Here is a 27,026-nt window from a genome sequence, read left to right on the forward strand (position 1 = left end):
CCTGTTTACCATCTAATCTGTTAAAATCTAATGTTTAACTGAAACATGGGGCCATTAATATATACAAGAAACTATTTGTCCTAAGTCTCAAGTGGGATTTACTCCCTAGTAAGTGAGTTAGGATAGCAGCCTAGTTGTGTGTTTTTTAAGTTGGTGGGAAGGGTAAGATCCAGCACCTGACCTTCTGCCTGATTTCTTAAAAGATCTGGAAGGGATAAAAAAATAACATTCCTGTTGCTTGTCTGGGATCCTCCATGAACTGCTCATTTCCACTTGAGCCTCACAAATACTATGATCACAGAAATTGGTGTGAAATGTGAAAGGCATTGTAGAGCCTCTGTACAGGATTGGTCTAGCAGAGTGCTGTATGTAATTGTGGCAGGGTATGAAGTGGAATCAGGACTGTACCTGGTGGACCTATTCACCACAACACTATGGGCCCAAGCATTTGAGGTTCCACCTGTGCAGGGGCCAGGGCACTTATATGTATTTCATTACTACATTTATATGCCACCATTCTTCCAAAGAGCTCAAGGTGGCATACAGGATTCTCCCGCCTCTTCCTTTTACTCTGTGAGGTAGGTTAGGCTGAGAGATTGTGACTGGCAATGGCAATTTGAACCCAAGTCTCCCAGGTCCTAACGCAACGCTCTGACCACCACACCATACTGACTCTAAATTACTACACTACACTCGCATCCTGCCTCTAAATTAAGCAGCACACCTCTTTGGTGCCTGCATATATTGGAGTGTATAAGTTTCTCAGCAGATGGGAACTTGAATTCATGAAGGTCTGATGCAGAGACAGGGCAGGAAAAGTAACCATGCTTGCAAGCCCCCTCCCCCTGTAGTTTTTCATGTTTGCCTGTCTGCACAAGACTTCCATTACACTGACTCAATTTGTTCCAAGTACTTTTGAGGCCTAAGAGGTTGAGGAAGATGAGGGAATGGGGGGGGTCACCCCCTCCAAAAAGCTGTGCAGAAAACCTTACTCCTCTCTCACTTGTGTCCATTGACTACATTGCTGATGATGCTTCCACAATAGTCCAGAAAAACATATATTGGGAGGCTATGTGATAAACAGAAATATTTTACTGTTTATTTTAGTGCAATTCTTCCTCTCTATGCCAATGCCATACAATGAGATAATGTGTTTAGTTAAACCTAGTTCTGGAATGGTGGGAAATGACCATAAGGGAAAACAGGACCAAGCCCCCAAAATAGGTCATCTGTACCTGCAAATAAAAATGTGCATTCTCTTACACTCACATAGGCGGCAACATTCAGGCTTGTATGTTCACAGAAATTTTAATTGTCATAAGGACATACAAATAATTTTTTTAAAGGTCCACATCTTCCGTACCGCACTTCTTCATTAGGCTAGCTATGCCTATATGCTCCAAGGTCTTCAAACACAGTCTCCTATCACCGAAAATGCCAGCTGAAAAATTGCAGTGCAAATGCAGAGTTAGAGAAACATTGGAAATGGAAACACTCCCACAGGGTTGGGGAGATAACCTTCTCCCACCGTGCTCTGGCTTGTAAAGTGGGAACTGGGGTTTCTTGACTCAATTATGACCTGGCAACATGCCAAGGGCACCTGACTGCATATTACAGAAGACAAAGGGTTGCTGCTGGCACATCTCTTCTGTTAAAATTTGGTAAAAGGAGCACATGATGCACTATCACATCCAGCTGTAATTCTTTGGTTGCTGCTTCTAAAGGATGGGGAGACACCAACTGTAATGTGACTTACAGCAAGCCGGGAGGAGGCACAGGTTGGCGCTACTTCAGTCATAACATGCTTGTCCCACTTGAATGATAAAATGTTTAGCCAGGTCTTTAGGGAGAGTTTCTCGGCCTAGTCAAGTTGCAGGAAGTTGCCATTCCTCACCTGGAGGAATTCCTTCTTAAAAAAGGAGGGGTTAGACAACTATTCTGTGCCAAAAAACTGGGATCATCAAAAGCTGAACTGTGCTCATGGAGAGACAGACCCAAACTCCATGTTATACATCAAACTCCATGTTACACATGGTCTGTTTTGTATTCAGAACAGTACTCTACACTACACCCCACAACAGATCTGGAGCAGCAAAACAGCAGGTAGGCAAACAGTTAACCCTTTTCCCTCTTCCAGCTGCCACTTCTGGAAGCAGCTTGTCATATCCAAAATGACCCGTTATGCTGTCATTACTGTAACATGAAGTTGAGCCCTCCTGATTACTAAGAACTTATCTCTGCTTTGAGTAGGCAAAGAAAAAAAAATGAAAAGGCAGCATCCTCAGTCCTCTTCTGTCATCCCTGTTGTAGCCAAAGCCAGGAAGGGCTAGGATGGCGGATAGCCTTGCCATATGAAGCATCCTGGCCGCAAGGGTGGGGAGTATTTGCTCCTAACACTGGCTGTACTTATCAGTACATTGCCCTGTTTTGTTGTTTTGAAATTCAACCTAAATGTCACAGAATAGGCATTTCAAAAATTGAATAAATTTGATTAATTTCACGTATATGCTTATGGGAGTTGAACAGGTAGTGGCTGACCAGGAATGAGACCTTGGAGTTCTTGTGGCTAGCTCAATGAAAATGTTGAGCCATCTTGGGGATCATTAGGAAATGGACTGAAAATAATACTGTCAATATCATAATGCTGTTATAGAAATCTACGGTGCAACTGCATTTGGAATACAACTCTGGTCACTGCACCTCAAAAAGCAGATTTTAAGAGATGGGAAAGGTTCAGATAAGGATAAGCAAAGGGCTAAATAAATTTCCCTGTGAGGAAAGGCAAGTAAGGGGGGGACCATGGACAGTTCCTTGAAAGTCCAGACTAAAACCTGGAGTGGATTCAATGCCCCACTGACATCAGAACCACCAGCCTCCACTGTGTATAAGCTTATGCATGGACTGGAGTGGAAAGTGGATAGGGAGAACTTTTTATCCCTTGCTCATAATACTAGAACTTAGAGCCATCCAATGAAGTTGAATGTCGGAAGACAAAAGGAAGTACTTTCATAGAGTAGTAGAGTTGGAAGGGGCCTATAACGCCATAGAGTCCAACCCCCTGCTCAATCCAGGAATCAAACTTAAAGCACACCTGACAGCTGGCTATCGAGCTGCCTCTTTAACAGTGTGGAATTTGCTTGCTGCCATGGAATATAGTGATGGCCAACAACTTGGATGGCTTTAAAAGTGGATTAAACAAAGTCATGGAAGGTAAGGCTATCATGTTGCCTCCACTAGTGGACACAGCATGCCTCTGTATGCCAATTGCTGAGTCTCTAGTGGGGAGAGTGCTCTTGGGCTCAGGTCCTGCTTGCAGACTTCCCTTTGGGGCATCTGGCTGTCCACTATGAGAAGAGGATGCTGGACTAGATGGGCCACTGGCCTGATGCAGCTACGGGGCTCTTCATATGTGGTGGGCACTGTGGTTTATTTTATTCTTTTTGAGAGGGCACCGTTTTCCTTTTCACACATTCTCTTTAGCAGCAGATACACTAATCAGCAAGTCACACCCCAGAAAAGGGGGCAGCATTTTCACAGAATGACTAGAATCAGGGGCTTGAGTATTAATGAACCCACAGTGGTGCTGCAGAAAGGTTTGTGTTCCTGTCCTTTGCAGCAGAGGAGGAATCTTTGCTTGCACGGCAATGCAGAACTAAAAGGCGAAAGAGAGGAAGTCCCTGTCACAGATGGGATTGCTTGGATTGCCAGGCGCTAGAGAAAGAACTTGGTCCCTTGCCCCGGAGATCCCAGCTCTTGCATCTTTTCAGGTCTCCAAGGCAGAGAGGAACTAGGCAGGTGTAGGCTTCCCTGCTTTGCTCAAAGACTGCCAACTTTGGAGTTTCAGATTTGGCCTTTCACAGTATTCTTCAGACAGGAAGAAGATGAAGCCAACTGCACCAGTCAAAGGAAAATCAGCCATTTTAGAAACCAAAGGCTGAGTAGCACTGGTGGGCCTAGCACCAGCACGGCAGCGGGCAAGGCCCACCTTTGTTGCCTGCCTTTTCTCCTCTTCCCCTTTAAAAATGTTTCCAATGCTCCAATGAGGCCGGGCTGAATTACAGCTCCCATTTTAATTTCCCACAAAAACCTCACCCAGGCCGGGCTGAATTACAGCTCCCATTTTAATTTCCCACAAAAACCTCACCCTGGTGCTACTTCAGGGGCATTGTGGGAAAGACAGTAGCTACCAGCTACCTGGCACTGATCAGAGCACTGCCACTGTCAGGGCACTTTGCCAAGGGCTTCGTCAAACCTCAAGCCAGCCCTGAGCTAAATCATGAACTCGCAGAGTAGCCCAGCCCTAGACAAGAAACAGTTTCACAATCCTGGCTCCCATCTATAATAAGAGAGGATAATAATACTGACCTATACCTTCAAGGGTTGCTGTAAGTGCTCTGAATGTCTAGGAAAATGGGCTACATAAATACTACTCATTCAATATTACAAAGCAATATTACAAGCAAAGAAAATAAAACCTTGATCAGCTCCTCTCTCTTCCTTGGAACCATTAATGTATAAGAATAAGAAAGGTAGCCTGGGACCCAGGCCCTTCCTCATGATCCCAGTCCATGGAGGAAATCCAGGAGGTTAAAAGTCCTCAGCAACTGTGCCCTGACAGCCAGTCAGCAAGAGAGCATTCTAGCTCCTCACCACTGGCCAAAGACGTTTAAAACAGAGAGAGAGAGAGAGAGAGAGACTCCCCACTTGGTTCAAAGGTCTGTGATCAGAAAGAATAGTGATAAAGAGGCAGGGCCAACTGACTGAGCTTTGCTTTAGCTATAGCTTGAGTGACAGGAGGGTACTGCAGAGACCCCCCCCCCCGTAGGGCTTACAGTGTGCTTATGTCCCAAGAGAATGGCTCACAGGCAGACATTGATTTGCTTGGAGAGCTCTCGCTCTAGGTCCAAGATGAGGGCGTCAAAGTCCTTCAGATTAAGCCTTGCACTGAAGGGAGCCTCAGGATCCTCCACCAAGGCAAAGTCACCCATGAAGACAGCATGGCTGTGATGCGACAGTTCATCCCTCGGAGCCACGTCTTCGTTCTCCTCCTCATTGTCACTCTCACTCCCAGCCACTTTGTCATAGTCAGTGTCACCGCCTGACCTGGGCCCCACCAGGAACTGCTGCCCACACACACTCCAGTCTCCGGCATAGCGATTGCTGGGAGGGCTTTCCAGCCCTCGTGGGCGGCTCCGGGCCACAACAGTGGTTTGCAGTAGTGGCAGATTCAAAGGAGGGCGGCACTGGTGTGGGGCTGGCCTGCTGGGCAGGGGACACTCTTCCTCTCCTGTCATCCTGTGTGGGGCTAAGGAGGAAAAGAAAGCAAGTACAGTAAGCTTCTGATGACTCTGACGGAGGGCTGGCTATGCTCCCACTGACAAGGGGTTTGGAGCTGGCAGGGGGCAGCTGTTGCACAGGACACTGAGGGGTGCAGGGAGTCAAGCCTGCCACTGCTTACACACTAAAGCACATTCAAAGCACCCCCCCAAGAATCATGGGAATTATAGTTAATTAAGGGTGCTGGGAATTGTAGCTTGGAGAGGGATAAACCACAGTTCCCAGGATTCTTGGGGGTGTAGTGTTCTTTAAATGTATGGGGTATGCAGCCTTGCACTGCTGGACCTGCAAGTGTTCCTGTGCAGGCCAGTGTGTCATTTGGGGCTAAGCCTTGCAGCACACAAACATTAATATAAAAATCATATGCACTGGTTAATTGTGTAGTGAGGCAAGTGTTTAGTATGTGCTTAGCTGCACATTTTTCTTTATTTTTCTTTCATATGTCTCATGGCTGAGCTGACTGACTGAGAGCAGGTTCCAGGGCTGAGGCATGGGTCAACTTAGAGATTTAGGAAATGACAGACACATCATCCCATCCCCAGAACACCAGCATTAAAACTCCTTCTGTCCAGCATACAGAAGAGTGACACTTGCTGAGGAAGAATCAGTATGGCTTTTGCAGAAGGAGAGCCAATTATTTGAGTGAGTTGACAAAGATGTAAATAGTGGCAGTTTGGTAGACATTTATTTGAATTTACAGGCAACAGACACCCATAGAATTGCACTGTCAGAATGTTTTTGATAGAGTCCCTCAAAAGCAGGATATAACTGTAACTCAGGATAATGAAATGGGCAGTAGCTCATGAAAGCTTACGCTATAATACATTTGCTAGTCTTTAAAGGGCTATGAGGGTCACTAAAGGATCTTAAGAAAATTTAGCAGTTATGGGATAAAATGATGTCCTCTTATGGATTGCTGACACATTTGGAAACAGGAGGCAGAAGGCAGGAAGAAATGGACAATTTTCGCAATAAAGGAAAGCAGCAGGATAGATGGCAGTAAGCAGATTCCAAGAATTTGTAGCAGGGCTGCTGCTGTTCATTAATGGTTCGGAACTTGTGTGAACTACATTTGCAACACTACCAAATAATTTAGGATGGTTAAATCCCATGAAGGCCGTGAAGAGCTCCAAAAGAATCTCTCCAAACAGGATGGAAGGCAAACAAAAGGAGTACAATGCAAGTAATGTGAAGTGAGTTAGGGAGGGATAAAACCCTCATCTGAACTGGCTGTGAGTATTTGGGAAAGAGATCTTGAGATTGTGGTGGATAGCTCATAATTCAGTATGCTGGGATAGTGAAAAGGGCAAATTTCTTGTTAGGAATTATTAGGAAATGGACTGAAAATAAACAGCATGAGTTACAACAATTCTGTTCGCCCCATTTCAAATCCAAAAAGTTATCACAGAGCAGGGAGAGTGAAACCAAAACGATCAAGGGATTAGAATTCCTTCCCACAAAAAAAGGCTAAAGTATTTGGGATAGATGACCAGGTGGGAATGTGACAGAGATCTGTAGAAGTATGAATAGTGTGGGCAGACATATTTTTCCCTCCCCTTTTCATAATACTTGAATGCTAGGATAATCCAGTGAATCAACTTTCAGTAGGTTCAGGACAGCCAAAATCAAAGTACTACCACACCATATGTATGTCTTAAGAATCTTTGCTTCAAATACTATGTCAAGTCAAAGAAACTAGCCAGTCAGTCAGCTTGTGTGCTTCCTCATTGGTCATCTGGAAAGGCCTATATAGAGAGACTCAAGGATACTAAGAAATAAACACAGCAAACATTCGGCAAAACATTATGAACACACAAATGCCAAGGGGACTACAATAGGAAACCCTAGTCCTGAAATGTATCTCTCCCCAGAGAGATGTGGCTGGCACCATCATGATCAACTTGTAGGCGCCAGGCAAAGACACCCAGGCATTTGGCCCTGAATTGGGGCCATATGGTACAATGATACCCTAGCTCGTATTGGTGTCCATCTTTTAGTAGGGTGGGGTAGGATTTGTCCTTTTTATGTTATTGCAGGTTGAGCTCTTTTAGTCAATGTTATTTTATTGTTGAATTGTTTTAAATTGAATTGTAGATATCTTTGAGACATTTTTTGAAGTAAGCCATGAATAAATGCTAAAATGATGGGTGATGATGACAACAACAATGGCCCCACATTAGCCCTGCCCCGTTATACGTCCTGCTGTCAACACATTCCAAATGATGTATTGGGGTCCACCCTATGGTTGGGAAGTGCCCAGCAGCCCAAGCTAAGGAATTCCCTCCCCAGTAAATGGTGAGAATGTCACTGACACCCAGTGGCCAGCTCCTCCTCGCCCTGGGATCACTCACCTGGCCAGGCCTGTAGCAGATAATGCAACACTTCAATGTGGTGCTTGAAGTCCATGGTGCTGGCGATGGTGCGGTGCTGTTTGCTGGGCCCACGGTCCCCTGGTCCCCCTGCCCCCTGGCTCAGCAACACGGGCCCAAAGCATACAGCAAGGTTCTGGGCGTTCATGCGGTTGAAGGTGTGGGAAGCAGCCACCAGGCTGAGGTGATCCAGCAGCATCGTCAGGGTGGCCTAGAAAATGGAAGGCAGCAGCAGCTTGCTTCAGCCCAACACGGATGAACACTGATCCGAGGCCGACACCAAAGGGGCAATTCAGGTTGGGGAGGGGTTCCTGGTGGTGTGGAAAGGCAGTGTGAAGGCAGAAGTCCGTCCCCTGAGATATGTGATCAGCCTCCTCCTTGGTATTTGTTCAGGCGAGCTCTAAAGCCAAGACTGCTTTTTGTGAGGGGTTTCACAATAGGATAGCTGCAATGAATCCCCTTGTGCAGAAAGATCTGGAAAGGTTTCACTGTTGCTTTTATGATTATATTGTTTCATGTGTGATATTGTTTGAAATTGTGTTTTGAATTTCAGCCAATCAACAACAAGAAAGGGGGGGCAGGGGCTTCATCTCAGCAGGGAAATTGGAAGGGCCCAATCGTGATAGGAAGGGAAGCCTGATCCCTCCATTGGGGAGTCCAAACATCCCTCTGTGGCCAGCCATTGCAGCTCAGGCTACGCTACAGGAGGTCACCCTTTGCCCAGCAGAGTGTCGGAACCAAAAGACCTGCCATCCTGGGCCCTCCTCACCTTCTCAGCCTCGGGCAGACAGTCCAGAAGAGCTGTGGTTGCCTCCTTCTCCTCGAGCCCCATGGCCCGATGGGACATGGCTTCCAGTACCACCTGGTAGAGTGGGTGAGTGATGAGGGGTGTGGGTAGCTCACGCAAATAGTCCTTCAGGATCCCTGGGGAGGAGGAAAGGAGAAAGTATCTCAGTCCTTTTAAAAATCACCACTACTTCCCTCCCAGGCTCACTCTTCAATCTTTTCTGGAGAGGACAGCTGTCATATTGGTGCTGTGTGTGTAATTTTTTTTTCTGTGGCATATTAAACTGGCCTCCCCTGGCATAAAGAACCTTTACAGGCAAAAGCCACCTACCTAACCAGTGAGTGCTGGTTTACACCTAAGCTTGTGAAGTTCTTCTTGAGAAAGCCTAGGCATGCTTTGGCGTTTCACAGAGCAGCCATCCTTCAGGGTCTGCCCGATTCAAAAGAATATCTGCATGTAACTCAAAACACTGGCAGGAATATGGAACTCCCTCCCAAGAGAGGCCCATCTGGGTGGTTTTCCATTAGGTGGTTAAGACCCTCTCTTTCAGGACGTGGACAGTTTTAACTCACAAACTCTTTGCCATTTCAGTTTTAACCTGTTTATCGCTGGAATGTTTGTTTTAATGGCTGCTTGTTTTTAATTCTGCTGTTTTCAGTAATTTTGTAGTTAGCTTTATCATTTTCAGCCCATTGTTTGCATCCCGCAATTGTTTTAAGTGAATACAATCCCAAATATTGAACACATTTTTCTCCTCCAACCCTCCTCCCAACACACTTCCTGGGCATTTTTTGCTCTTGGATTCCCTGCCTCCAAGATCATGAACAGCTACTCTGCACTCCAAAACCAGGACAAAGAAGCCCAGCATAGGAAGCAAAGTGACTCTTACCCCCTGCTAGCAACGCTACCCCACCTCTATTTTTCCAGTGGCAGAAATGCAGTGCAGCGCTGGCTACAGATCTCGCCCAAGGCAAAGCAGTAACCACAAAGGTGAACAGTGTATACAGCACCCACAGGCCTCCCCCACAATTCCGAGGCTGCCTAACTTGGAGAACTATGGCTTGTCTCCTTATGAGACACTTGGGAGCATTTGTGCTCCACGCACACTTCCCCTAGTTTGCCATTGCCTGGCCCTGTGCAGAGTCTCTGCAAGGGCTCGCTCTCTCGGGCCTCCTCCTTCAGGGCTTTTTGTTCTACCTCTATTCTAACTATCTCTGTCACTGCATTACAGGGAAGCAGATTTTAGTTAAACAGCAGGAGAAACTTCCTAGCACTAAGAGTTGTTTGATAGTGGAATAGACAGAGTTGGGAGGTATGTGGGCTCTCCTTCCCTGGGGTTTTTAGCCTGGATGGCCACCAGTCAGGGATGGTGTACTGCATTTGCAAGATCCTATGTTGAGCAGGGGTTTGGAATAGAGACACCTGCCAACTCCTGCAATCAGAAGCCTGCCTCTCTTCCTGTGTACATAATCTAATGATCGGCTGCTTCTGTCTGCTCAGAAAAGCCACTTCTCACTGCAGACCTTGAAGCCACTTTTTCAGTGTCACATACATACTGTCCCCAAGTACTGGGAGCCTTGAGGTTCTCTCAGAAATATTAAAGGTTCACTGGTTCCATGGAGCAATGAGATTCTGCAGAACTCATACATGCCCCTTCAAAAACACTCAGAAGACAAACTGCATGTAGATACAGGGACAGGAAAGAATGAAGTGATTTTGGGGATAAAGACAGGCAATTATTGACTTTATTTATTTACTCTCCTAACACTTATATACCCCTTTTCTTCCATCATGGTGGTGTAAATGTGGCTCCCAAGCTGTCACCCTTCCAGACACTGACCAGACCCAAACCTGTTTAACTTCAGTAAGGTGGCAGCCTCATGTGCCTTTCAACCATAACAACGAGGTAGAATGCACTTCCTAGCCTACCATTAGGCATGACCATGGGATAAGATGCACTGCTATCACGTCATCCAATCCCTGTAGCTTCACACAACGTTCTGGTCCCATCATCTACACACCAATCCATGTGTCTAATGAAGATGACTGCAAGACCAGTACAGGCTGAATGGCTCGCAAGGAGGGTACCTGCCTCTTTTCTGAGATGTCCTCTGTGCTCCCAGATAACAGCAACTAACATGCATGCCTTGCCCCATAGATTCCATAGATTAATGGGAAATAGCCAAAAACAAAGTAGCTTGCTCAGAGAACTACCTTTATCAGTGGGCTCGAGCAAGCCCCTTGAAACCCCAATGCTGATGTCCCCTTCAAGTGGCCCCTGCTTGGCTCCAAGTCAAGCCCAGGGATGGGGCCAGATGGCACTTGGTTCTCTCTCTGCTCCTCTGACAACCTTGTGCAACATTGAAGGCTGCCTTGTCTCTGTTGGACAGAATTAGCCATTCCTTCCACTTCAAGCCTCTGGGTCAGCTGGCAATGTAGCAGTGCTGATGAGCATTACCCTTGACAGACCCCATCAGCTGACCTTGGAAGATGTTTGTTCAGCAGTATAAAGCCAGGCATGAATGGGAACCCTTCTTATTTCCAGCTAGGAGTAAAGCGAAGCACAGTATCATCGATGCAACACTACAGGTACCTGCCCCAAAAGCCTTCACAGAGCAGGCAGACATCTGCTCTCCAGGGCACAGAGGGAAATGGCTGGCTGTGAGGTTCACAGTGTGGGAACACTGACCTGTAATGGCATTGATGTCTGGGTAGAGGTCTTCAGAGAGTACCACATCAGCACTGTCCCTCTCAAAGGCATCACGCAACTCCTTCTTCACTGCTGCAGAGCCACACAAGCGATACAGACCAACAACCTAGAAGCAAAAGACACCTCTCCAGGTAACAGTATTGGGAATGAGGGCTGTTCTGTTGCCTGGCTGGCTATAGGGAAATCCAAGCCTCCCTTCTGCCAACAGGGCGACACACGTGGGAGAGAGGGAGGAGGTCAAGCCCATCAGGCTCATGTAGTTCCCAAACAGCCTCAGTAGCCCATGCCATGTGGAGAGTGGGGACTGTGAGGTTGGGGGATGGGGGGTGGAAGGTGGGACAGCATTCACCTTCAGTCCTCGTTTCTCAATCTGGGCAACACACTTCTGGATCAGCAATGGAACTTTGATGGTGGCACCTTCCCTCTCCACCAGCTGACTCAGTTTCACTCCAAAGACTTGTGGCTCCTGGTCACTGTTGGCTAGATCCCACTGGTCCACCAGGGTGAGTTTGATGTACAGGAGCCCCTGTGGCTCCAGCTGCATAGCAAGCTGTTGGCTCTGGCAACCTGAAAGAGAGGTAGCAGAGGGAGGCTGTGAGGATGGCCATGCATCTCAACTCCAACCCAGCTCCTTCCCCTTGGCAAAGCATCCCTATCAGATTAGCTTCAATGACACAAATATTTTTAAAACAACAAACAGACCTAGCCAGGCACTTCAGCACCTTGGACAGAAAACAGAGCCTGCACCCAGGTCTGGATCTGCCCTCCTTACCTTTCCTGCTACAGAATCTGCCCCCCCCCTCTGTCTCTCAGGATCTGTTATGTTTGGACCTCCTGGGACCCATGCCATTTATCCACACCCACACACAGGGCAGCAGATGACCTGGGCTGGCTGCACCAGTCTGCCCTCACCCAGGAAGCCCTGATACACAAGAGCCAAAGTGTTGCTCTAGTAAGGGATGGAGCAGTCCTCTCCCCCTCCCGCATGCCACCTCTGAGGGCGTGTTTTTGGATCACAGTAGCTGCATTTTTGCACTAGCCATAACTGAAGCAAGGCAGGGACAGGGGCCTCCCTGTGTCCCTTTTCAGCTGCTGCAGTGCAAGATGCGACTTGCAATGGTGCAAGGCGAAAAGAATCCGGAGGGTTGGGGTTATGAGCACCTCTCCATTCTGCCCCACAAAAAAATGAAAAGGTGGAAATTCTGCATTTTGCCAAGCGCTATGGATGTTCAAGGGCTAAAACAAACAGAAAAAAATATACATTCTAAAAAGGCAATAAGAACAGATGCATATCACACTGGAAAGATTTAACACAGTAACTTCACCAAAGGAGATACCGTCACTGGAGGAAGAGAGCATTCTCAGTATGACCCTCTGCACCATCAGTAGTAGAGTTGTTGAGGCAAAGCTCAGTGGTCAAAGATCTCCCCGCCCCCAGCATCTTCAGTTAAAAGGATTAAGCAGCAGGTGATTGGAGAAATCCACCTATCCCTGGGACCCTGAAGGACCACTGCCAGTCAGGGCAGAGTAGAAGAAGAAATAGCTGAACCTCGTATAAGGCAGCTTCCTATGTTCCTATGCAGGAGGCTGCAAGGTGCATGATTTCTACCTCTAAGTAGTGAAAGAGAACCAACATTGCTCCCAGCACATCACGTACGCACACTGAGAGCGGTCATGATAGTGAGTTCGCTGGTTGATAGTGGGGATCCTGCTCTGCTGCATATCAATTGCACAGGGATATACAAGTGACCTTGTCTCTCCACAAACATACTCATCTGCCTACATTTGAACTGTAGATCCTTCCCCTCTCATGGTTCACCTTACCTTGAAAAACATGGGGCAGAATGAGGGTGCCATGGCAGCAGACTCGATTCTTGCCCACTGCAGGGTCACATGAGAAGACCACGACTTTGAGGAGTTGGGCATCTTCAAGCTCCAGCTGGAACGAATGGTTCAGATTGAGGAAGGCTGCTTGGCAAGGCAGCAGGGCTGTGCGGGCCTTATTGACAGAGTCTACTTGGAGGACGCAGAAGACCTCCTTCACTTTGGCTTTCAGAGGCCTAAAGTCCTGCACTCCCAGCAGATGGATACTGACAAGGCCAGACAGATGCTGCACATAGCTGGCCTGCTCAGCAAAACTGTATGGCCGGAAGGAGCCACCCATGAGCCCCACAAAGGCCTCAGGCTTGGCCAGAAGCTCAGGAGAGTCACCATCGCTCAGGTAGCCCCCTTTGCTGGCAGCCTTGCCCCGGGACAAGGACTGCCGAGAAGCCACGCTGCTGTCGAGGTGGTAGCGGCTGATGACATTGCTTGACTCTTTGGGGGAGGAGCCACCTTCTGGCTCTGGCCCTCGGGGGCGGGAGCTGCGCAAGCTCAGCTTCCGCCTCAGCTCTGGCAGCTTCTTCATCTTCATGGAGAGACTTCGCACTGGGCCTGGGGACTTTGCCTTGGAGAGAGTGTGGCCCTTCTTGTGGACATTGGGACTCTGAGCCATCAATGCAGTGCCCATTGCCCTGCCCTCAGGTTCCATGCTTGCAGCTGCAACTTTTCCTGGGGAGAGAAACTGCATAAGATAGGTCAAACCAGCTGCTGCTTACCTAGTGGGTATTAGGTATTGCTTGCATACCCGGGGGCTGGGAGGATGGAAAGAGAGAGGGAAAAGAAGAACTGGGCTCTGGAGTTCTGTGCTGACTGATGGGAGTTGTAGCCCAAACTGTCAGGAAGGTAGCAGGCAGGCAAAGGTTAGGTATGGCACTGCAAAGAAGAATATGCTATAGTGACACACACATTGGGAATCCAGACATTCAACAACAGCACAATGCCTCATCAATGCATTCTCGATGGCAATGATTATTAACAACAGATTTGTAAATTGCTTTTCACAAAGGATTAATTCAAAGAAACATACAAGTAACATAAAAATGCAACAAAGTAGCCAATTAAATTATACAGCCACAAGAGTTGCTGTATACTATAGTCAGCATGGATTATACTAATTCCACAATGTTAAAATGAAAATACCCCCATGCCATTCTGATGCTTCCCGTAAGCTCATTTCAAAACAAAACCTTACAAAACATATAGTCCTGCACTCAGAAATGCTTGCTTAACAACCCTCTCAATTTTCATGGTTACATACAAAACAGTCGGACAGAATCGAAAGTTCAAAGTGTAAAAAGAGAGAGAGAAAAACCAGACCCCTGTTGGACTTTTTTGTCAGAGTTCTCACGATTTGTTGAAATTCATTAAAACTCAGCCATGTTCACAGAGTACCTGTAATCCTGTTACTGACCTTGCCCCATACTCTGGCCTTCATCTTCTGCAGTTTAAAGGTTAAAAAAAAGGCCTGGCTGATTTTTAATTAATTTAAGAAATTTTGCATTGAATTCAGTGATAAGGCCAGGCATGTTCAGTAAGAATCAACAGTCAGTGTTCTAAAAGCCAGACTCCCAGCTGCTGGGCTTGCCTAATCAGGGGGCCACACCCACACCAGACCTTTATTTCACTTTAGACAGTCATGGCTTCCCCCAAAGAATCCTGGGAAGTGTAGTTTGTGAAGGGTGCTGAGAGGAACTCTTATTCACCTGACAGAGCTCCAGTGGCCAGAGTGGTCTAACAGTCAGCCACTCTGATTGAAGGTCTGCAAGGGCAACATGGCATCTCCTAGCTACTCTCAGCACCCTTCACTAACTAGGATTCTTTTGGAGAAGCCATGACTGTCTAAAGTGAAATAAAAGTCTGGTGTGGGTGTTGCCAGGGACAGCTTTGGTTTAAATTTGGGTGGGAGGCTACATGTGCCTGCTGTACAATAAAAAGGTGGGGAAAACCCTGAAAAAGAATGATACTGTTCACAATGTTTTCCTTTTTGAAAGGAAAGGGGCTTCCTCTCTACCCAGTGCCCACCCACCCAATCTCCTCCCTCCTCCACCCCCCCTGCCCCTCCCCCAGGTCAGTTTTACCTATCCAAAGCATGATTGCATGGGAGTAAATCTCACTGAACTCAATAAGAATGCAAATGATCAGACTTGCCTTTCCCCTCCTTCCCCTCTCCTCTCCCTTCCTCCTCCCTTCTTCCTCCCCTCCCCTCTTTCCCTGCCCACTCCAGGCCTCCCTCCCCATGGTCAGTTTTACCTATCCTAAGCATGATTGCACAGGATTAAATCCCACTCAACTCAATAAATATGCAAATGATCAAACCTACCTTCCTCCGCCTCCTGCCTGCTCACATCCCCCCTTTTCCCTCCTCATTCCCTGTGGTCAGTTTCACCTATCCTAAGCATGATTGCAGGGGAGTAAATCCCACTGAACTCAATAAGCATGCAAATGATCAATCCATTCTCAGCAAACTTGCACAGGATCCCATTTCTTACCTCCTGGATTAAAAAGCAAATAAATCCACTAATAGGCAAAAAACTTGCAGTTTAAGAACATACCTTATATAGAGAAATATCTGTTGACCATAGGAACATTCTTAAACTGCAAGTTTTTTTGCCTATTAGTGAAGCTGCTTTAGATTGAGTTGACCTGTAGTGTAACATGTGCTGTAAGATGTGAACTAGCAGCTGTCAGACTGGAATTCTGGGAAAGGTGAGGGTGGCAGAGGAGCTCCTTGGCAATGAGCCATTGAGCCAAAAGGAAGGCTAGGAAAAAGAATTGCTAGAGGGGCTGAGCAGCAAAGCCTTACAGTTAGAAACCTGAAAAAACAGGGGAAAGTGGTGCATCTAAGAGCAGTTCCACATCAAAACACATTTACCTTTGCATACGCCCAGTTCATATGATCCAACGCTGCTTGGAAGTGTACACAACTGAAGTGATCATGCAAGTTGAGTCAATCACATGGGACTTCCCTGTCTAGTCCCTGCCTGCTCTCCTGGCCAGATGACTGGCCCTTTCCCCATGCAGTTGTTTCATTCAACATGTTCCAGCAAGCACAGAATTGCCTGTGGGAATGTGGCTCACACTGTTGTAGAGACTAAAAGGGGTGAAAGTACCACTTAATTTAGTGGCTGCATATAGCCTCCATGCATAGGAACATATGCTATGACAGAGAAGGGAACCTTTTTGGTGCATGAAAGGAAAGGTTGTGCTTGCCCTTGTCTCCAAAAAACAGAATGTCTTTTGCAATCCTTCCTTCCAGTTCTACAGATATAGCTTTACTGCATACCTAAACCAGATTTGAATTTGCCATTCTTGGTATCATTTTCAACCTCTCATAGAAGCAGCCTTTCCTCACACAGTGGGGTTTGCAATGTGGCTCCCATTCTGCATAACGGCTCAGGAAGCTAGAACTGGCACTAGCACCAAGCAGATGGTCACGAATTCTATCAATATAATTCTATCTTACGGTACTTAGAAGAAAAGTAGAAAGGGAAAGAAAAATACTCCAGGTGATTGACTGGCTACAAAGGTGGTGCCGATGCAGGCGATTTGGATTCTGGGACCACGGGCTACACTTCCTGGAAGATGGACTGCTGGCAAGTGATGGGTTGTACCTCACAAGGACTGGGAAGAATGTGTTTGGCCACAGCATGGAGAAATTCATCAGGAGAGTTTTAAATTGAATCCTTAGGGGGAGGGAGACGTAAACTTGGCAGTAACGACTAACAAAGGCTTGTGCACAGTAAGAGGAACTGAGAGAAAGGCTCTAATGGGGACCAGTAAAAGTCTTCATAAAAATGTAGGAAGAAAGCCAGGTCATAAATCACATGGTCTTCGATGCCCGTATACTAATGCCCGGAGTATGGGAAACAAACAGGACAAACCTGAACTCTTAATACAGGAGAGTAAATACAACTTGATAGGTAGAACTGAAACTCGGTGGGATGACTCCCATGACTGGAATACAGCCATGAAGGATATAACTTGTTCAAAAATAACAGAAGGAAAAGAAAGGGAGGCGGAGTCTCACTATATGTTAAAAATGTATATCCCTGCACAGAAATACAGGAGGATGAGCTTGGTAGCTCCACTGAGAGTATCGATTAAAATAAATGGGGCAAGGAATAAAAGGAACATGGTGGTTGGAGTCTACTATCAACCTCCCAATCAAGGAAGAAGACGAGGATGAAACTGTTGAAAAGCAGACTGCCAATGTTTCAAGGAGACATGATGTAGTAGTAACAGGGGACTTCAATTACCCCAATATCTGTTGGGGGACAAATTCTGCCAAACACGGCCCCTCCAAGAAATTTCTGACTTGTGTTGGAGATAACTTTCTCCTACAGAAAGTGCAGGAAGCAACCAGAGGATCAGCTATCCTGGACTTGATTCTAACCAATAGAGATGAATTAGTGGATGACGTGGCAGTTACGGGATCTCTGGGGGAAAGTGACCAAGCTATACTTGAGTTCTTGATTTTAAGAGAGTAGCCATATGCGTACCCTGGACTTCAGGAAAGCTGATTTTAACAAACTCAGAACAATGGTAAGTAAGGTTCTGTGGCAAGTTGTTGTTGGACCACAACTCCCATCAGCCTCAGCCAGCATTGCCAATGGTCAGGAAAGATGGGAATTGTGGTCCAACAACATCTGGTGGCCAACTAGTTGGGAAAGGCTGCCCTAATGAGAAAAGGAGTCCAAGATGGGTGGCAGTTTCTAAAAAAGGAAATTCTAAAAATATAATGGCAAACAATTCCATTCAGGAAATAAGGGGAAAGACAGCAGAAGAAGCCAATGTGGCTTCAAAGAAAGCTTAGAGAGGACCTGAAAACAAAAAAAGGACACATGCAGGAAGAGTACAGACAGGTACCACAGAATTGCAGGGATGGCATTAGGAAGGCTAAAGCTGAGAATGGGCTGGGCTAGCGAGAGATGCCAAAAGCAACAAAAATGCTTTCTTTAGGTCATCCATAGTAAAAGACAGAGAAAAGAAATGGTGGTTCAGCTGCTCAATGAGGATGGCAAAATGATCACAGATGACAAAGAAATGGCAGAAGTGCTCAATTCCAAATGGTGAAGGAATACCTAGTCACTTTGAATGGGTTCAAATCTTCAGGGCCCGATGAACTGCATCCTAGAGTATTGAAGGAACTGTCTGAAGAATTCTGAGAACCACTGTCTATTGTCTTCGTGAAATCGTGGAGGATGGGTATAAGTGCCGGATGACTGGAGGAGGACTAATGTTGTCCCTATCTTTAAAAAGGACAACAAGAAGGAACCTGGGAACTACAGACCAGTCAGCCTCACATCGATCCCTGGGAAAATTCTGAAGCAGATTATAAAGTGGGCATTCTGTAAGCACCTTGAAAACAATGTAGTGATTACTAGAAGCCAACATGAATTTATGGAGAACAAATCCTGCCAGACTAATCCTATCTCATTTTTTGATCAGATAAGCTCCCTCATAGACTGTGGGAATGCTGTAGCCATAATATATCTTGACTTCAGCAAAGCTTGTGACAAATTGCCCTGTGATATTCTGATTAGTAAGCTAGCTAAATGTGGGCTGGACAGAACAACTATCAGGTGGATCCACAGTTGGCTACAGAGTCATAGTTAAAGAGTGCTTATCATTGGTTCCTTCTCAAACTGGGGGGAGGTAATGAGTGAGGTACCACAGGGCTTGGTCCTGGGCCCAGTGCTCTTCAACATTTTTATTAATGACTTAGATTAGGAGGTGCAGGAAATGCTTATCAAATATGTAGATGATACACAATTGGGAGGGACAGCTAATACCCTGGAAGACAGAAACAAAATTCAAAGGGATCTTGATAGGTTGGAGCATTGGGCTGAAAACAACAGAATAAAATTTAACAGGGATAAGTGCAAAGTTCTACACCTAGGAAAAAGAAACCAAATGCACAGTTATAAGATGGGGGATACTTGGCTCAGCTATACTACATGTGAGAAGGATCTTGGGATTGTTGTTGATTAAAAGCTGAATATGAGCCAACAGTGTGATGTGGCTGCAAAAAAGCCAAATGTTATTTTAGGCTACATTAACAGAAATATACAAAGCCCTATGAGGAGAGACTGAAAGAACTAAGCATGTTTAACCTTGAGAAGGTAAGACTGAGGGGATATGATAGCACTCTTCAAAGTACTTGAAAGGCTGCCACACAGAGGAGGGCCAGGGTCTCTTCTCAATCGTCCCAGAGTGCAGGATGTGGAATAATGGGCTCAAGTTGCAGTAAGCCAGATTTCAACAGAACATCAGGAAAAACTTCCTAACTGTTAAAGTGGTACAAGAATGGAACCAATTACTACGGAGATGGTGGGCTCTCCGACACTGGAGGCATTCAAGAGGCAGCTGGACAGGCACCTGTTGGTTATGCATTAATTTGGATTCCTGCATCAAGCAGAGGGTTGGACTCGATGGCCTTATAGGCCTCTTCCAACTCTACAATTCTATGAATTCCAGGATCCCCAATTTCAAGCATTGGGGCTTTTGATTCTCACAGTTTCAGCCAGTGCTTGCTCTTCCTCACAGTCTGGATAGCTGACAGGGACTGAAAGAGAGTGTACAGACGTCCTGACTAAGTCCCAGAGCTGAGCAAGATGGCGCACAGGAAAAAGGGTGCCTGAGTGCTGCTACCTACACAGGCCATAATATGTCATAGATGCGGGATACGTGCAGCGACAAAGAAATCAAAATTCACTTGATGCCCCCAAACTAGTTGGTTTGCTGCACTGTGACTTGGCCGATGACAGGAAAGGAGAAATGCTGTAATCGTGGGGTTGGGGGTTTATGGAAATAAGGAGAAGGGTGAGGCATCAGTGGGACAGTGTAAGAAAAGGAACACGCCTTCGTATGGAGAGGGCGATGGTGATGCTGTAAACTAGGGACGGAGACCCTGTGCCCCCCCCCAGCTGTTGTTGGACTACAATTCCCATCCCCCCTGACCATTGGCCATGCTAGCTGGGGCAGATGGGAGCCAGAATTATTCCCCACCCCTGCTGTAACATACGTGGTAATTATCTTTGAAGAATGAACTCTTACCAGAGCCCTGGGACTGGTGGCTGCTCAGCTCCTCAGCTTGCTTAACTGGCCTTGCATGGCTCGGTAGAGTCCGCAGACCATCACTGCCTGTCTTCTGCAAGCTACCAAGGTGAATGCATTTGCCTGTGGCTTTAGCCTCCCTTGGCTTACCCTTCCAAGTCCTATTCTCAGCATTGCTGCCCCACTTCTTTTCAAGGTTGGGGAGCTGCAGGTCTTCATCCTCGGGGATAGGGTTGTACCAGATCTCCCCTTCGCTGCTGCAGAGCACACTGGATTCCTTCAGCTCAGTGCTGGAGCTGGCAGTTGGCGCTTCTGCCCCCTGGGTTTTCCCTGAGGAGAGCACCCAATGGCGGCTGCTTCTCTCCAGGCTCTGCAGGTAGGCACCCTGGGTGCTGCCCTTGGCACTGATGCTTGAGTCACAGGTCTCTATGTAGTTGGCCAATGATCCAGTGGTTTCCTTAGGCCCAGTTCCCACCAAGCCAATGCAAGGAAGGCTCTCTGGGGACAGCCCTTCATCCAGGTCAGTCTGTGGAGCACTTGAGGAACTCTGGCTCAGTTTCCGATTACGAGAATCCTCCTGGCCACTCCAAGTGAACTTGGCCCAGGTTTGCTTTCTTGACACTGTGATGGTAGCACCTTTCCTGCATCCATCGTCCAGTGGGAGAGGCCCAGCCTCTAGGGAGGACTTCAAAACACCTGATGCCTCGGAAGGAGAATCTGAGGAACAGAAACCAGTATGTTGATCTGACCCCGACCCTTTTTTTCTGCCCTTGGTTGGAACATTCTAGTTAAAAACACACTGAAGTTGTTACATTAAACATTAGCAAAGTCTTGACAACAATAAGCTCAGGAATGAAATGGAGATCTGGCACAGAAAACTCTGAGGGGAGGTTTAGATACCAGGTATCCTGCTTGAGACAGACGGGGGGGGGCTTGCCCATGGACCAGATGCCACCCATGCGCCTCCTCATCTGGCCTGAAGACTACACTCTTCAACCCTCCCCATGCAGCCATGGGGCAAATAAGCTGTTTTTAAGACTCTCTGCCACTGGGGTGGGGGACATTTTCAGAGGGGTTGCAATAGTGACCTCCCTCACTAAACATGCCTCCTCCAAATAACAATAAGGCATGAAAACAGTGTTTTATTCGAGCTACCCAATAAAGGGTTGGGCTAGCTGACCTCTGGGCTCTTCAAGTTTCATTATTCTGTGCTCCTCCCACACCCAGTAACTCTCCTCAGAGCAGCTCTAAGGAATCAAGGCTGCTGAAGCCACCTGGCTAATGTGCATGGATGCTCCTAGGAATAAGCTCACTGGGCCTGGGTTGCTTCTATTTAAACTCTGAAGAAAAACTTGTAAAAGCATCCAGTAAAGAAAGGAGCCGCCAGCAGAAAAAAGCAGCAGGCACAAGCAGACCTCCTGGCAAGAAACTACAGAAAAAGGAGGAGGCAGGTGCCTTTCAAAATCCTCAAAAGCAGTAAAAGATGTGACAGTAGAAGGCTGGTGGAATTGGGGGGCTATCTGGCCTTTTGCACTGGGTGTCTCCTGTGCGCAACTCTTTCTTTGCCCTGGGCAGAGACTGAAGGTGTCTGCACAGTGCAATGTGCTCCTAACTCTGAGATCCACACCATATATTTAAAGCACATCAACAGATTTAAAGCACATGGCTTCCCCCAAATAATCTTGGGAACTGTGGTTTTCTGCTCACAGAGCTACAAATACCCAGCATCCTTAACAAACTACAGTTCCCAGGATTCTTTGCGGGGAAGTCTTCTGCTCTAAATGTGCATTGGATGTGCTTTAAGTGTATGGTGTGGACCGAGCAGAGAAAGACAAAAAGACATATCTGGTGGTAATCTTCCTTCAAGGAGATGGAAAGCAGAGTCCCTTCCCATGCTGGCAGCTCCTGTGGTGGTGTGGAAAATTAGCCCCCATTCCCAAGGTGAAAGAGCAAAATGTAGAACAGCCCCTTCAAAGGATGATGAGCTGCTGTCCTCTCACACCAAGGTTGTATTTCAGGGTGGCGTGGTGTGGGATGTCCTCATAGTGAGAGACAAAATTGTAAGAAACTGAGGGCAGGTTCACCTGCAGGCCAGCTTATAGGCTCTGTCTGGGAGCAAGCCACAGGCTCACACACACCCTTCCTGTGCTATGTGTAGAGTTAGTCACATGTTATTGTTGTTATGTGCCTTCAAGTTGATTGCAACTTATGGCGACCCTATGAATCAGCAACCTCCAATAGCATCTGTCATGAACCACCCTGTTCAGATCTTGTAAGTTCAGGTCTGTGGCTTCCTTTATGGAATCAATTCATCTCTTGTTTGGTCTTCCTCTTTTTCTACTCCCTTCTGTTTTTCCCAGCATTATTGTCTTTTCTAATGAATCATGTCTTCTCATTATGTGTCCAAAGTATGATAACCTCAGTTTCATCATTTTAGCTTCTAGTGACAGTTCTGACACCCAATTATTTGTCTTTTTCGCGGTCCATGGTATTATATGCAGATAAATCATGCATTCCTTTTTTTTATGGAGAAAACATGAAAAGTGGGGTGCACACCCATATGGCTGTTTGCCCAATTACATATCATGTCCTACACCAAGTAGGCAAGCCCAAGAGTTGTTCCAGTCATTGGGGTCTAGATATTCATTTTGGTAATGGACATACTGAGCACATGAAGACTTGCCTACTTGATGATGTAATTTATTACTCACCCTTCACCTTAAGGTTTCAGGGAGGATTACCATAAATTAATATACAACATTAAAAACAGTTTAAAACAAATTACAATCACAAAAGTAGGGAGGGTCCTAAAGTATACATCTCAAGTGTCAAAGGCCGGAGTAAAGAGGTATGTCTTCAGCATTCACCAAAAACTGTAGAGTGAAAGTGCCAAATGCACCTCTGTGGGGAGTCTCACTTAGGGGTTGCCACAGAGAATGCTCTCTCCCAGGCCATCCCTTCCCCTAAGCTTCTGAGAGTGGTGGAACTACCTACAGCAGCCTTTCCCAACCAGTGTGCCTCCAGATGTTGTTGGACCACAACTCCCATCTTTCCTGACCATTAGCAATGCTGGCTGAGGCTGATGGGAGTTGTGGTCCAACAACATCTGGAGGCACACTGGTTGGGAAAGGCTGGGCCAGAGGGTCTCCTCTGCTGATCTTAATACCCAAGAGGGGCTGTAGGGAAGGAGGCGGTCTTTCAGATATTTAGGACTTAAGTCCCAAACTGATGCAAAGACTGTGAACACCATGAGTTGTTTAGATTGCCTGTAAGTGAGTGCTGGATACTAACAACATTGGAAAATAGTTAAGAGCTCCTAGAAACCAAGTTTCCCTTGAAGACCAGAGCCTTCAAAGTACCATTTTCAGAAATGTTCTGCCATAAATAGGCTTCTGTGAGAAAGCCAGCCACTACTGAGCAGCATCTAGTTGGGACAACTCATCCCCCTTAAAGGTGATCTAAAACAAATACTCAGATCATGTTCTCAGAGGTTGAGGTTGGGCAGCAGTAGCCAGCAACTAACACACAGAAGCTACAGAGAACCGAGCAAAAACTAGTCACTGTTTTAGGGCCCATGTCTCATCCTACAGACATTTTTGCAAGCAATTACCCCTTATAAAGCATTTTTGTATGTTATTTTCATCAATACATGCATATTTATCCACACTTTCCTCATTTTTTTGATTGGAGAACTGCATATATCAAAAAATGTGTTTTGGTCCACATATTGTATGGGGAAGTACAAATGAAGTAGGTTCACACTGAAATGCAAACTGAACCAAATTCCTCCCCGATCCTTACTCGAGTGTGGCTGGAAATTGCCCCATATGAACTAAAAGTCCTCAGCTCCAGTCCCAGATGTATTCCACTCTGCACTTGCTCAAAAGCACTCTCTTCTTTTAACATGAATTCATATTACTTCCTGGCACTGGAAACAAAATCGGGAATGTGCCTTGGGGAGTGGAGCCCTGCAAAGATCTTAGTACTGCAAACGTGCTCTGAGCTGAACAACTTGCTGGAGCTTTTGGTGAGGACTAGTTCTAAGGGAAGCATGGAAAAGGTGATAGGAAAAGGGGTTCTGGAGGGGCCACAAGCCCACCCTATCCAGGCTTGGCCTGAAGATGTCCAGCTGAGGTCTGCAGGGCAGCTGAGGCTGGGAGGTCCCTCCCAAGCTCCCAGCTACTCAGACCTGGTGCCAAGTTGGATTTCCTGTTGTTTACTGCACAGTCCCCTCCCCAGCCAAGGCACAGAGCTCCCTTTGTAGGTCCACAAGTAACTCTGCACAGGAAGAATCCTACTGATCAGGGCACAGCCCAAGAATGAATATGCAAGTCACAGAGAAGACAGCCGGGGAGTAAAAGAGGAGATGGAAACAGCAGCACAGGCCACCCCACTTTGGGAAATCACAGTCTTTATTTAATGGCTTCTTAGAAGGATCTTGCTTTGAGATGTGTTGTCCCAAATGCTCCCAAGAGAGGTATTATGTAACCTTATTTCAATTATTATCTGAATATTTCCTCTTCTTTCTCCCAGAGTTGCTTCCTGCCACTTACAACACTCAGAGCTTGGAAAAGTTACTTTTTTGAACTACAACTCCCATCAGCCCAATCCAGTGGCCATGCTGGCTGGGGCTGATGGGAGTTGTAGTTCAAAAAAGTAACTTTTCCAAGCTCTGACAACACTGAAGGACAAGTTCCCAGATGCACAACTGGGGAGTTGAGGAGAAGCCACACAATCACCAACCCAAGGGAAAAATTACCTGGTATGTATGTATTTTTATTATTATTACTTTATTATTAAAAATTATTCCCTGTTAAGGATACCCCTCAGTGGCACCACTGAAAAGACCCTTTCCCTGGTCAACTTTGCATCTCATCCCTACAAGCTAGTTTACTATTCTCATTTTATAGAAGGAGAGCTGAGGCTTAGAGAAAGCAACCTTCCCCATAGGCACACAATGAGTCCTTTCCACAGAAACAGGGTGAACCCAGATCTCTCAGAATTTTGAGCTTGTCTTGTGCAGCTCATATCACCTGTGAACATGCTCAACGTGGGAATGAATAGAGGAGATACTGAATGAAGGTTTTTCTCATGTCATTCATACAGTTTTCCTTGAAGACTGATCAGAGGAAGCAAACACCAGCTGAAGCCTCCAGTGCTCAAAGGCCTTCATAGTCAATGTCACACAGGCAGATGTGCATCTGCTGCTGTGGGCAGGATTCTGCTTCTGCCACATGCAGCAACAAACAGAGCTTTTGCCAGTGAGTGAAAAATATGTATCGGTGACAACAGGACATGACATCCTGGCCAGACTGGCAATTCTGGCACATGGAAGGCCATTCAAGTGGTTCTCTCATGGTTATCACATGGCCAGCGGTTACATCAATCATCCCCTCCCGCTCTGCTCACCTGGATCTGGGCTGCACAACTCTGTCCTTGGGCTAGAGGGGCGGTGCTGTACACAGAGCCTCAAGAGCACTTCTGGGGTCCCTCTTGGACAGCTCCCCAAGAGTACCTTGCCTACACTCACCGATCCACCCACCCACCCTCCTGCCGCTTGATTTGGAGGAGCAAAGCTGCCTCCCCAGCCCCTGCCTTCCTGCTGACATCTCGTGCCAGTCCCTCAACTTTGCTCAAGGAACAGGGTGCTAACCCGAAAGAGGCTACTTTCCAAACCGATGAACTGGCTGGAAGTACGCACGAGTTTCAGGGCAGCCTTCCCGGCTTCTCAACGGGCCGCAAGAACCAAAGACTGGCGGGTCCTGGGGCTGATGCTGGGGTGAGAGGTGTGTGACATTTGGGGAAGGGCCCAGTGGATCTGCCCCGCCAAATAACACGTGAAAGGGGTACTTGAGAACAGCCAGCCAGCCTTGGACTCTCCACCCGCGCTCTCCAGGGAAATAAGGAACTTGCAGCCCATCTATCCTGAGCCGTTCCTTCTCTTCGCTTCCTTTTGCCTATTTTAGGAACAAGTGAAGAGGAAATGCCGGAGATGCCTGCTCGTCCCCAGAACTCCAGGAGCCCCCCCTCCCCCCGGGTGATGTGGTCTCCCTGGGCGCCCCCACGCAGGCAGGGGCTGGGGCCCTCCCTCTCGGCCCCCGATGCCTCCCTCTCGGCCCCCGATGCCTCCCTCGGGTACCTGGCTCTTTGCGCTGCGCCGCCTTGTTTCGCTCGAGGCGCTCCTTGCCCCTCAGCCGGGAGAAAGTCTTTCTGAGCAGCGGCTGAGCCATCGTTCGGCGCGCCGGCGGTTCCGTCCTACGGACCCCCCATGCACAAGAGTCCCACGCCCCCTCCCTCGCTTAGACCGAAGAAAGGCCGATTGGTGCGCTGCACTGGAAGGGAAATTCCTCAGAAGCCTGCTGAGCTCGGGCAGCAGCAGCGCCTGCAGCGCCTGCGACTTGCTGTAGCCGGAGGAGAAGGAGGAGGGCCGGCCGGGGGAGGGGTAACGGCCACCCGCCCCATCGAAGTCAGCCTGGAGCCTGTCCGGCCTTTGGAGACGAGCCCGTTACGGCGGCCAGGCCTCTTTCGGGCTTCTGGCCACCCGAGGGGCGTGGAAACAACTTCAGCCTCCCCAAGGGGCCGCGGGTTTCTTCCCAGGCCCCATCCGAGGAGTGGGAGCACAGCTGCCCGTCCTGGTTGGGGGCGGGGCGGAGGCCTCCCCGTCATTCGGCCCCTCTTTAGCCCACCCACGTTTGCCAAAGGGTTGCAAAGGAAGCCTTGTCCCGTGCGCCGAAATCGAGAGAGGGTTGCGGCTGTAGCCGCCGGCAAAAGGCTTCCCCAAGGCAAGCGCGCCCGGCCTGTCCGGCGTAGAGTGAGCAGGCCTGCGGCAGAAACTCACCACTCGCAGGCCTCCTGACTCGATGCTGCCGTAAGTGGGTTCCTTGGA

At 47.5% G+C, this 27,026-nt stretch overlaps 1 protein-coding gene across 2 annotated transcripts; it reads right to left on the reverse strand.

Moving 5' to 3' along the window:
* Window positions 1-481: 481 nt before the first annotated feature.
* SYDE1 (synapse defective Rho GTPase homolog 1) lies at window positions 482-26,762 on the reverse strand. 2 transcript variants are annotated; one of them, XR_009757674.1, is made up of 9 exons: window positions 26,280-26,762; window positions 20,141-20,857; window positions 13,028-13,753; window positions 11,553-11,770; window positions 11,183-11,309; window positions 8,476-8,630; window positions 7,689-7,917; window positions 4,140-5,305; window positions 482-4,087 (listed from the first exon to the last, which is right to left on the reverse strand). XR_009757674.1 is itself a non-coding variant. In XM_061582836.1 (8 exons), exons 1-8 carry the CDS (start codon window positions 26,368-26,370, stop codon window positions 4,860-4,862), a joined length of 2,709 nt encoding a protein of 902 aa, XP_061438820.1. In that variant the 5' UTR covers window positions 26,371-26,762; the 3' UTR covers window positions 4,103-4,859. The 2 variants fall into 2 exon arrangements, 1 of the variants encoding a protein (XP_061438820.1); XM_061582836.1 differs by lacking the exon at window positions 482-4,087 and having other exon boundaries at window positions 4,103-5,305.
* Window positions 26,763-27,026: the final 264 nt, after the last annotated feature.

This window comes from Rhineura floridana, chromosome 1 (genome assembly GCF_030035675.1).
Source record: "Rhineura floridana isolate rRhiFlo1 chromosome 1, rRhiFlo1.hap2, whole genome shotgun sequence".
Classification (NCBI taxonomy): Eukaryota; Metazoa; Chordata; class Lepidosauria; order Squamata; family Rhineuridae; genus Rhineura; species Rhineura floridana.